This window comes from Mus caroli, unplaced genomic scaffold (assembly GCF_978045245.1).
Source record: "Mus caroli unplaced genomic scaffold, Mus_caroli_1 scaffold_1, whole genome shotgun sequence".
Lineage (NCBI taxonomy): Eukaryota > Metazoa > Chordata > Mammalia > Rodentia > Muridae > Mus > Mus caroli.
The window spans coordinates 4,725,302-4,738,443 of record NW_028227256.1 but is presented as its reverse complement, the minus strand read 5'-3'; the positions used below and the strand labels follow the sequence as shown (position 1 = coordinate 4,738,443).

Below are 13,142 nucleotides of genomic sequence, written 5' to 3'. Positions count from 1 at the left end.
TTCCCTTCTTCCCCAGGGCCTTCCCAGTACCACCACCCCCCCCCTTTATTTTGAGCATATGTGCCTTTGTATCCTCTTATACCAAGTTTGATTGATATCTCTAGAAGGACTGCTCTTTTTTAAGGAGCAGGAGGAGTTCTGGAGGAGAGGAAATTTTGGGAGAGAGACTGGGAAGAATGTAGGGAGGGTAAACTCCACTCGTGACAAAATATATGAGAGATAAATAAATAAATAAATAGCCTAATATTTTAGAAGCTTCTTAAAATATAAACATATATAAAAGAAATTTAAATGGAATTGACATATAAAGGGGAAGACAATGTTCCAAATAGACCACCCCATGTTATCAAATAAAAACCCCAGTACAATGAAAGAACTATATCTTTTGAGTCATTGGCCAAAAGGGACCTATTAACCACTCTGAAAACATTTCAGAGTAATGCCAATGTTATTGGCAATTCTCTATAACCTGATAGTAAGATCCTATTATTAAACCACAACATGCTTATGACATAGATCAAGGAGAAATTAAGTTGGTGCTTAACTGGAAACTTCACTGCTATTGACAAGAGTTCATAGTGTTATAAGGTAGTAAAAATGTCACCTAAGGCAGGCGGTGGTGGCACACGCCTTTAATCCCAGCACTTGGGAGGCAGAGGCAGGTGGATATCTGAGTTTGAGGCCAGCCTGGTCTACAGAGTGAGTTCCAGGGCAGCCAGGGTTACACAGAGAAACCCTGTCTCAAAAAAAAAACAAAAGTCACCTAAGCAGAAAAGTAACTACCAGTCTCATGCAGCTCTTAAAGCTTGCAAACTATAACAGTAACCTGCTTCCTAGAGATACCACTGGCACATTAGTGTCACAAATGTGGGAGTAGTCACAAACTTTGTATTGGAGTTAATACACAGTCTATGAGATAGATTCCATAATTGACTGAAATTGTTAATGAGTCCCACACCTAAGACTTGCAAGGTCATGAGCACTAAAGGAAAACCTATTACTGTTATTCTGGTAAATAAGCATAAAAATAAAGTTATTCCTAATGATATATTGTTACACCCAGAGATTAGTGCATCACTCAGCCCTCAGCAGTGAGCCTTCCTCCAGTATATAATAATTAACACAGCAACCTAGAACTAGACAATGAGCAAAGATTGAATGATTTTGGAGCATTCAACCCTAAATTGGATGTTTTTATCACACCCCTCCCCTCAAGGCTCAGAAATCTATGTGAAAGAGCCAGATTTTAAGAGCCAGAGGTGGTAGATGACTGCAAGGAAAGAGTGTTTTCTAGGCAGAACAGTACATATGAACTCACAGAGACTGTGACAGCATGCATAAGACAGCATGCCACCTAAGGAAAAAAGGAACCACCAGTCTCAGGCGGCTCACAAACCTTGCAAACGAAAACAGTGACTTGCTTACACCAGGAAAAAAACCAATCTCAGCACATAGCAGATGGAGTAGGGACAATGTCCTATCCCTAACCAAGCAGCTACTTTCAATGGAGCGTTGCTGGAGAGGAAAGTCTCCGATGCAGTGATAGTGGCTATGGGGAAACTCTCTGGAGCAGGCCTCGTGCCCAGAAACACTTTACAAAAGAGACTCCATGCTTCCTTCACAAAAGAGACTCCATGCTTCCTTTGTTGTTATTTTTGTTTTGGCTTTCTCTGATTCTGGGATTGGGGTTTTCTTTTATCTCCAGTTTGGATTTTTTTTTTTTTTTAAACAGAAAGAGAATGAATTAGTTATGTAGGGAGGGGAGAAGATGTAGGATCTTGGAGAAGTAAGGGGAAGTGAAAGACTATGATCAAAATATGATGAATGAAAAATTTTTAAAATTGGAATGTTCATATTTTGATCTTTTGAAATGAAAATGAATTAATTTCTAATCAAAAGTAAAGCAAAATTTAAAACTGTAAAGGAGAAAGCAAAATAGAACACAAAAGTGAAATTAAGCATATATTTTGTTTCATAAAGCTTTTAAAAGGGCATTTATTACAGTTTCACATTACATATGTCAATGATCAAATGAGTTTATTTTCTATTTTTTCATTTTTCTAGCTATTAAATTCTGACAACATGTCAACATTCTGTTGAATTATTATCACTAAGAAATGAGAATATAAAATACCAAACTATTCTCAAATTCATGGTTGTGGTAAGGAAATGGATTCGGAGATATGTTCCTTTAAAAGATATATATTTATAATATATACTGTAATTATATATAACTAATCTAAATATATAATAAAACGTCAGTAGAAAATCAATACATTTAATGTTTTATGTCACATTTTGAAATTTTCAACTATTTTTTAGTCTGTTTTTTATAACTGAATAGAAGTGAGAGCCTATGAACTGAACCTTTGGTAATAACTTAACAAACTGATTTTTAATTGGTCTCATGTAACTTTTTTTTTTTTTTAGCAAATTTAATTCATTTATTTTTCTTGTATACAAACCCTTAGGTGGTTGCCACAGCTGGAGCCTGGGTCCTCTGAACAGAGACTCTACTGTGGGTTTCCACAAGATGATCAGTGAATTCCTGATAAGGAGACTTGGTGAAGACAGTTTCTTTCCAGAGGTCAGGGGTCAGGTAACTGTAGGTCTTGGAGATGGTATCAAAGGTGACCTTGGCAAAGTTGCCCAGGGTGGCAGTACAATCTCTGGCTGAAGTGTAGCAGTCATCTATACCAGCCATCATCAATAGCTTCTTGGGCACAGGAGCAGAAGCAATGCCAGGGCCTCTAGGGACAGGGATGAGATGCACCAGCACAGAGCCACAACAACCTGTTACCTTACATGGAACAGTGTGGGGCTTGCCAATCTTGTTCCCCGGTAGACTCTCCGCACAGGGATGATAGAAAATGATAGCCCCTTGGATGGAAGTGGCAACCTCCTTGGAGCACTTAACGCCAAGACCAACATGACTATCGTAGCCCCCAATAGCAACGAATGCCTTGAACCTGGTCTGCTGGCCAGCCCGAGACTGCTTCTGCACTTGCATGATTTTCAAAACCTCATCCTTTAGGGATGCACCCAAGAAAACGTCAGTGATCTCAGACTCCTTAATGGGCAGGGAGAACAGGTTGATCTCCTCTAAGGACTTGATCTTCATGTCCTTAACCAGGCGGCCCAGCTTGGTGACAGGGATCCACTCCTTGTCTTCAGCTTTACGAGCCCTGTGGCCTCCACCACCATCACAGCCTCTACCAGGACCACGGCCCAGCCCAGGAGACCACTGCAGAATCCTCCACAGAAGCTGCTGCTGCCTCCTAATCCTGGGTCCCCGGGTCCTTCGGGCCCTCCCACTGCACTGGCATCATCTGCCACTTGGTGTTTTCCCGAAGAAGGAGAAGACTAAGCCTCATGTAACTTTTTCTTAGCTCTATGACATACAGCTTCCATATCTCAAGGCTACAGTTTACTGACTTAAACCTGACTGGTATGTTTGTGTATGTGTTCATAAGTATGTGTGCATCATAAAATTCAAATTAAATAATTAAAAAATTAAAAAAATAAGGTACTTTACTATAATTTCTATTCCTTTATATGTGAAGTTAAAATAAATCATTCTAAGAAAACATAAATTGATATTTGATAAGTGCTGAGATTAAAGGTGTGCACCACCACTACCCAGCTTAGTCAGAATTATTAAAATGAAAATAGTTTTGAAATTAAGGTCTTTAAAGGACTAAAATGCATATGTGCTCAGCAGGCAACAATTATATCTATTGATATGTGTCCTCTAAAAAAATAGATATGGGATGGAATAAAAGTGACCAGGATGATTATAAAATCAGAACTTGGAACTGAACAATATGATTAGAGATCCATATCATGAGGTATAAGTATAAAATAAAGTTTGGAGAAAATGTGATTGTCAAGACTCCCATGTTACCTATGCCATAAATGACTGGATGAGAGCTGAGAGCTCTGAGCACTATCTTCAGTGAACCATGTATGAAGATTGATGTGAGGAGAGATAGGGGAGGGGGAAAACTATTAAGAAAGTAACAAGACAAGGGAAAATTAATGGTCCTTCAGGACCCAGCTATCTCTATGCAGCTCAGAGGAATACTTTCCTCCAAGAGAAAGCATAATGGTGACAGTCTTTGACAAAGAGAAAATGATAGTTTCAAGTGTATACTTACTTTTGCCTACAGGGGCAACCATTTGGAGGCACATGGTTTCCCATCATCCATTTCCAAAGCCCAGGATTGCAGAGAAAAAAGGGGGATAAATCAACATAGGTGTCAATCAGTGCCAGTGGGTATATTCAGGAAGTGAGTTATCCCATGAAACAGAGAATTATGGGGGATTTTTGTAAAAGAAAGTTCATGACATCTATCAGACCTGTGAAATGGTCTTCAATGAAATATTAAAAGTTATATTTAATAGTAACTCAAGGTTTATCTATGCATATTAACATTTTGGTAAAGGGGGACTTGGAAATAACTTTTCAAATTTGTTCTCTAGGAATTTATGTTCACTGTTCAATTGCTAATCAATCTTCATACCATTCTGCTTATTCTATTTTTAAAAGAATAAAATATGCAATATAAAATTAAAATGCATTTCATATATTTTGGACTAGAAAAAAGCTGAAAAAAAGAAAAAAACTTTAACTTCCCTAGTTAAAGAAGATAAGTCAAGTGTACAGGTCTGGTGTTGGGTGTTCAGGACATATCTACAATTTTCAGAATTGAAGCAAGAGTAGAGCAGGTTCTAGAACAATATGTTTTATATATAATGTATTTTACATATAATAAAATTATATACTACATTTCAAAAATGGCTTGTCATAACTGGGGCAGGCGAGTAGGAGAGCAAGGGATTATCAAACTCCAAGAAAATCCCAGTTAAATTCCAAAACAAGAAGACACAGTCAAATTGATATTCTGGGAAACCAGAATAAATCTGTTGCAGGAAATGGAAATTTATATTAAATATTAAACTTACTACAAGATGGGATCAAGGTCTCTTTCAATCTGGGTCAAAACCTAAATTAAATGTATTGTTTTACCTATATCCAAACTGAATTAAATACCCAGAAAAAATATCTAAAAGACAATATTTCCTGGGAAGGGAGAATAGGTCTTAGCCTCTCATTGAGGGATTTATAAGACATGGACTTATTGAACCTTTGTGTCTGCCTCTAATATGCTGATTTTGCTAGTAATGAAGCCCAATGGTTTTTCTAGATTGCCTCAAGACATACAAATGATTAATCAAATTAAGAATAAATAGTCTGTGGTCCCTAACCCTATATATTTCTGAAGAAAACTCTAGTTTTCCTGCTTCAACACTATAGGTCTTAATGCTTAATTAGGATCTTAATACTTAATGCTTCAACACTATACATCTTAAATATGCCTTCTGGAATCAGCCCTCTACTGGGAGATAACACTTGATTTTTGTTTTGATTTAGCTTAGTTTGGGTTTTTATTTTAATTTTTAATGTTGTTGTTTAGTTTTTGTTCAATTTGAATGTTTCCACTTGGAAATAAAAAACAAGCAGACAAAATAAACAAAAACAAATAAACAAGGGAATCTCCTTTACATTCTAGAAACTTTGATGTAGGCTGTAAGTTATTTCATCTGCTATCTAACAATGGATGCATATTGGACCACATGTTGTATTTGCTGCACAAAGATCTGGAGCATGCTCTGACTTGACAAAAAATACAAGAAAGAAAGAAGGAATAAAAGGAAGGAAGGAAGGAAGGAAGGAAGGAAGGAAGGAAGGAAGGAAGGAAGGCACATCTATCCTATCCTCACCCCATAATTATTTGAATGATGAGTTCTTTCACATGGTCTAAAACAAAAGGTCACTGAGAAGGAAAGACAGACACAGTGAGTGAGCAAAAAGTTAAGGAAGTTCAGGCCTGCCCAGGGCCCAAGAAAGTGCACAGGGCCTCTCTGTGAGCATCAGCTGGGAATTCTCTTATCCTTATGTCCAAAGCAGCTTCCAAAATGGCAGTTATGGTGGCAATGTCCTCCTGCCAGCTACATTCAATTTCAAAATTTATAGTCTCCCTTTTCAGCTGTTTCTGCCCACTTTTCTCTTAACCTGCATGGCAAGTGTCACCTCAGAGCTGTCTTTCTCTTTGGACCACTGGATTTTGTTTCTCTTTCTCTTTCAACCCTTGGAACCTACTCAACAAAAATCATGCTGGTGTGTTAGGCAGCTTCCTTACTACAGGCACATGGACACATTTGGAAAGGGACACCTTTCCATATCACGATGTCTCTCTGATATGTCTTGGTCTGCTTGGGGACAGCCTCAAAGTGAGGCTCTGTCTTCTTAGCACTTACCCTTCTCCCTTCCTATCCATTCCTACCCTATTGGAATCCACTACCTGGGAAGATTTCTATTTACATTGCTTTCCTAACTTATCTCCTCTTTGGTCTGCTCCTGAAAATTCTTTGTATCTCCCTTGCCACCTGCTCTGTTGCTAACTTGCTCCTGGAGTTCTTTGTCTCTAACCACAGGTTCTTCCTATTCAAAACTATGCTTAAGAACAATTCCCTGCTTCTCTATTCTTTTGCCTTCTTAGACTCAGACTTCATTAAGGTATGCAGTCTTACTGAAAAAAGCTTAGCCTCAGTGCAAACTACATAATCAGTCTCAGTGGTAAAAGAACATGGCACACTTAACATCCAAATTCTTCTAGATTATAACAATTTCTATCATTACTCGAAGGAATGATTGGAAAATCCTCTTACCTCTAAGCTTCTTTATTCTGTGCTTTCATCCTTTCCTCCCTCTGGTTACTGTGTTTACCCTTTCAGAGATTCCAATGTCTTTGGGGTATGGATTCTATTAAAATATTTTCCCATGCAGTTTTACTACTAAAAAGCTGGCTCTGGAGTTGGTATTTGGCCTGATTTAGATCATAAGGTGTTTGTTTGGTTTCCTAGATTGTTCTTCTAAGTGAGGCTGACCACCTGTATCTATGACAGAGAAAAAGGAAACAGCCTAGAAAAAAAAAGGCATTTGGGCTTGAAAATAGCTAAGGGGTAAACTGCTTACACAACTGCAACACAGCTTACAAATAAAGTGTAAACAAGGTGCTTAACGTTATAAATACTCTTTGGCTCCCTTTTCATGGTTTTGTTTACTATTTTTGAAAGTTTTGCTGAACTGTAAACTTCCTTTACCTCCAGTTCATTAAGGTCATTATTGTGTAGTATCAAAGTATTTCCCTCTCAAGATCATAGATATTTTTAACGCTTTTGTTGAAAGCTTTAAATTTTTGTTCATAAAATTCATTTATTTCCTCAGGATGTTAGACCACTAGGATGTGGTTTAATAAAAATCTGTAAGTATCTAGCAGAAAACTAAAACAAGATCTTGTATCCCAGGTCGCTCAGAGACCAGTCCGCACAAGAGAGTGCTGGCTGCAGAGGCAACAGAGCTTCTTGGACAGGGTCCCTTCCAGCCTTCATCCCCAGCCAGGAGGCAGAGCTGGGACCCAGACCTCTGTGCACCTTCCCAGCCAGAGGAGAGTTGGCCTCCAGGAAGGGCTCTAACCCAGGGACTCAGGTGAGATCGCCATCTTGTATGCCAGGTCTCTCAAGGACCAGTCCACATAGGGGAGTGCACAGGCTGTAGAAGCAACAGGGCTTCTTGGAGAAGATCTCTTTGGGACTTCATCCTCAGCCAGGAGGCAGAGCTGAGACCAAGACCTCTGTACTTTCCCTGCCAGAGGAGAGCTTGCCTGCAGAGAGTGCTCTTACCACTGGGACTCAAGAGAGAGTCCAACGCTCAGGAGTGCTGACACAGGCTAAGAGAATCACAGGAGGAACAACCTCCAGCCAGAGACAGCTAGAACATCTAACACCAGAGAATACCAGATGGCGAAAGGCAAACTTAAGAATCTTATTAACAAAGAGCAAATCCTCTCAGCATTATTGGAACCCAGTACCACGACCATAGCTAGTCCTAGATACCCCAACACACCCGAAAAGCAATATTCAGATTTAAAATCATATCTCATGATGCTGGTAGAGGATTTTAAGAAGGGCATTAATAACTCATTTAAATAAATAAAGGAGAACACTGCTAAACATGTAGAAGTTCTTAAAGAGGAAACACAAAAATCCCTTAAAGAACTACAGGAAAACACAACCAAACAAGTGATGGAATTGAACAAACCATCCAGGATCTAAAAATGGAAGTAGAAACAATAAAGAAAACTCAAAGGGAGACAACTCTGGAGATAGAAATCTTAGGAAAGAAATCAGGAAGCATAGATACAATCATCAGCAACAGAATACAAGGTATGGAAGAGAGAATCTCAGGTACAGAAGATTCCATAGAAAACATGAACACAACAATCAAAGAAAATACAAAATGCAAAAAGATCCTAACCCAAAACATTCAAGAAATCCAGGACACAATGAGAAGACCAAAGCTGAGAATAACAGGTATAGAAGAGAATGAAGATTTTCAACTTAAAGGGCCAGTAAATATCTTCAACAGAATTAGAGAAGAAAACTTTCCTAACCTAAAGAAAGAGATGACCATGAACATACAAGAAGCCAACAGAACTCCAAATAGATTGGATCAGAAAAGAAATTCCTCCAGACACATAATAATCACAACAACAAATGCACTAAATAAAGATAGATTATTAAAAGCAGTAAGGGAAAAAGGTTAAGTAACATATAAAGGCAGACTTATTAGAATTACACCAGACTTCTCACCAGAGACTATGAAAGCCAGAAGATCCTGGACACATGTCATACAGACCCTAAGAGAACACAAATGCCAGTCCAGGCTACTAGACCCAGCAAAACTCTCAATTATATATATGGAGAAACCAAAGTATTCCATGACAAAACCAAATTCACACAGTATCTTTCCATGAATCCAGTCCTTCAAAGGATAGTAAAGGGAAGACTCCAACACCAGGAGGAAAATTATGCCCTAGGAAAAGCAAGAAAGCAATCCTTCAACAAACCTAAAAGAAGATAGCCACAAGAACAGAATCCCAACTCTAATAACAAAAATAACAGGAAGCAACACTAAGTATTTACTTTTCCTTAATATCTCTTAATATCAATGGACTTAATTTCCCAATAAAAAGACAGACTAACAAACTGGCTACATAAACAGAACCTACCATTTTGCTGCATACAGGAAACGCACCTCAGGGACAAAGACAGACACTACCTCAGAGTAAAAGGCTGGAAAACAATGTTCCAAAGAAATGGTCAGAAGAAACAAGCTGGAGTTGCCACTCTAATATCAATTAAACTCAACTTCCAACCCAAAATTATCAAAAAAGATAAGGAGGGGCACTTCATACTCATCAAAGGTAAAATCTTCCAAGACGAACTCAATTCTGAATATATATGCTCCAAATGGAAGGGCATCTACATTTACTAAAGAAACTATAATAAAGCTCAAAGCATACAATGCAAAGACCAAAGTGTGGATACTTCATTCCTTCCTTAGCAAGACTGAGGCTGTGACGATTGTATTGGTAGCAATCAAACATTTTTTATACCCTTATCAGAAACAATAAAATGGCAATTGCCAGGATGAATAGAGTTGTAGTTGCAGGACACAATGAAATTTGCACACTATAAAGGTTATACAAGATTAATTTCCAAGACCAACTATCCTGTCAAGCTTCTGTGCTTCCTTAACTACTAAGGGTACATAAGGGGAATCACAAAGTAGCCTCAATGTTTCACTGTCTGAGGAAGTTCATCAGTCTCTCAGGAACTGGAAGGCATGTTGCGACCCAGGAACCATGAATTTTCTAACGTGAAAAAAAACTATGGTTAATGTCGTTCAAGGCAGCTGGACATGTGAACTCCATAGTTTGCTTCAATGGTCAGTCATCATATAAGTGGTCAAATTCTTCCGTGTTCTATTTAAGATGTTTAATGGAGAGAAGAGTAGAAAAGAACAAAAAGGGTTTCCCATAATAGACAGTAACACCAGCTTTTGGCAGCAGCCCTTAGGGCACCTCCAAAGAAAGACAAGGCACCAACAGACTCCATCTGGATCTTGTTTCAAGTGTGGTACACCGGACATTAGGGAAAATAAATGCCTCTCTCATCATCCTGTAGACACTAGAGTATTGACTGCCACACTCTGTCACATAGTTAGTTGCTCCATAGGAATATCTCTTAGATCTTTTGGGCCTGGCACCTGAAGACAGACACTGCCCTAAGTACTAACTGATACTAACCAATAACCTTGTCCCCAGCAACCATGAAGGAGTCCAGCTAGTGTCCAGGTAGTGAGTAAGTCTCTCATTTTTAATAGAGTGTAGGGAGATACTTGGTTTATACCTCTAGATTATTCTGGTAAAGCTCTATCAGATCTCTCTGATGGATGGTATCAACCTGACCCATCATACCAGGGATACAAGTCCTCTCTTCTGATCCCTCTGATGCTAAGTGATCACTCACTCCTTGTACAGAGAATCTCTCATAAGCATCACCTTTCAATAAAAAGCCAATGGCCAAGGAGCTGAGGCAGAAAATGGGAAGTGGGACATTGCCAGAAAGACAGAGAATTCTGGGAAATAGAGATAAAAGAGAAGAGAGCCAGTGAAGACATGATGAGAGATGAGATGGGAGAGAGACCAAGGAGATGGATAGAACAGCAGGTAGAGGTGCTCAGAGAAACTCTGAAGTGAGATGTTAATTAGATGAGAGGGAAGAAGCAAGCCAGAACTGGAGGAGAGGTAACTTAACCAAGTGGTAGACATAGCATAGATTAAGTGGTTAAATAAGTTGAGAGCTAGTCAGGGAATAAGACAAAGTTTATAGCATAGGCATTTAATAAATAACTAATTAATCTCAGAGTCATTAACTGTAAGCTGGAGATGGGGATGGCAAACTTGGAATTTAATAATTATTTTTACACCTTCCTCATTGCCTGGCCCTGTTACTAAACAAAAATATTATGACTAAATTATACTTTTTTTCCTTTTCAATCAATTCCTGGAATTTTTCTGCCATCCTTTCAGCCTTTAAAGAGTCCGTTTCTACCAGCTGGCACCAATACTTCATCCTTATCTTCTTCCAAACTCCCTTATTTCCCCCAAAGTATGGGATGATTCTTCTCCTTCAGTGGTTTCCCATCAACAAGTCCTGATTCAGGGACTCTACCTCTTACTTGTGTGTCACTGTCAATATTATATCTCTTTAAAATAAAGACATAGATTAAAATGTATCATTAAATGCCTTATCAATAAGGGCATTGTCAAGCCCACTCATCCATGTCTGTCCTAAAGCCTGATAGCTTTCATTGCTGCCTGATTCAGGATTTTAGGATTATTAAGATAGCTGTCCTTTCCACACATCCACTTGTACCTAATCCTTATACACTCCTTTCTCATATTCATTCCTCTACTTCTTACTTTTCTGTTTTAGACCTTAGGAGACACTTCTCCATCATTTCTTTATGCCCAGAGTCAGATAACCTCCTTGCCCTCATCCATGTGGACCCTGACACTGGAACCATATTCCAGCTTACTGGGCTGTTCTACCCCAGGGACTCCAAGATAGATTACATTTCTTTAGCCAGGTTCTGGACACTGACTGTTCTTTAAATGTCTCCAAACTGATAATTCTAACATGTAAATGACCTTCTATTATGTAGCTCCTTTCTCTGTCACAACAACATACTGCTCAACTTCTTAACTTCCTTGGAATCTAAGGAAACAGTTTCCCCTTCCAAATATCAACTATCTCTCCTTAAAGTCAGTTATTGAGGCTTTCTGTTATCCCTCAATAGTGCCAAACTCACTCATTTTTAAACTTAATTTATTTGTTACATTTCATATTCCATTTTTCACCCCCCCTTCACACTCTGAGTGCTCCATATCCCACACCTCTTCCTCACAAACCCTGTCTTCACGTGGATGACTGAACCTCTGTGGGGCATTGGGCTATACACAGTCTGGTCTCCAGTCAAGCTGAGGTCTGAACCCTGGGGTGGTGATAATTCACCTACACGGTATGGTAGTGATAGAACCTAGTGGCGAAACCCCCATCCAATTTCCGATTCACCGTACACCCAAAAAAATCATGAAGGACCATCTTGATGTAAATACATGAGGATGTTTAATTACAGAGCTCCAGACCGACATGCATCCCACACAGGAGATAACGGATGTCAGCCACAAGGCTCGAAAGCTAGGAGTTTTTATGGGGTAAGGGGCTTAGGGGTGTGGAATTCAGCATAGCAACACACTATTGGCTTATTCAAACATCAGCAGAAAAATTACATGTATGTGCAGGGTGTCAGAGTTCTGTGAGTTGACTCAATTTAGATAGCCCTGTTATGTCTTCACATTACTCTTTATCTTATAGGTTAAGCTGTTCCCAGGAACGTTTTTAACTACGGGGCATACCCAGGTTTGTTTGTTTTTCTTTTTCTCAACCCCAGGCAGCCTCTAGGCTCACAAACAACCAGCAATTTCTGAGTACTTTATATGACTTACAGGTCTTGAAATTTCATCTTTCTTTCAGTAGGCCTTCCCTCATATCTCCCGGAACTCTGAATCCTGTCGAAGTTGTCACCCTTACAACCCCCACAGGAGAAGTGTGGCTAGTAGTCACATAGACAATGTCCCAGGCTTCTGACTTTCAGGATAGACTCCTCCCAGTTACCTAGCAATGGACAAGATAACAGAGCACCATGATGGAATAGGCTTTCCTCTAATAAGCCCTTTCTAATCTCCCAATGGAAGACCTTCCTGTGCTCCAGTCGAGGCCCAGATTAAGGAACCTCTCTCTCTCAGCCCTCTCTCCCATAACCTCAGGGCGACAGTGTGTTGCCCTGGGGCCTCTGGTCTGGGGCTGCTCCTTGCCCACCCCCTGTCAAGTGGGGTCAGTGGATTAGATGCCAACCAGGGGCCAAGTGGAAAGCATCTGGCAGCCCTCCCACATCTGCCTGCCCAGAACATAGAAGGAACTCTGGCCGGACATGGGCTATCCTCCCTCCCCACCTCTTTCCCCTACACCTCCCTTTAGTTCCCACACACCCCCACCCACACTCACTCTTGATGGCAGACGGTACTTGTGGTCCCTCCCACCACAAAACAACAAAGAAAAAATTATCTTTCCTTCTGATACCTCAGAACCTGGATACCAAACTTAGGCTT

General features: G+C 39.6%; 1 protein-coding gene across 1 annotated transcript; it reads right to left on the bottom strand.

The window, feature by feature from the left end:
- Window positions 1-2,467: 2,467 nt before the first annotated feature.
- Window positions 2,468-3,329, bottom strand: LOC110305202 (small ribosomal subunit protein uS5-like). Its single transcript, XM_021177034.1, has 2 exons — window positions 3,287-3,329; window positions 2,468-3,198 (listed from the first exon to the last, which is right to left on the bottom strand). Exons 1-2 carry the CDS (start codon window positions 3,327-3,329, stop codon window positions 2,468-2,470), a joined length of 774 nt encoding a protein of 257 aa, XP_021032693.1.
- Between the last annotated feature and the right edge of the window lie 9,813 nt (window positions 3,330-13,142).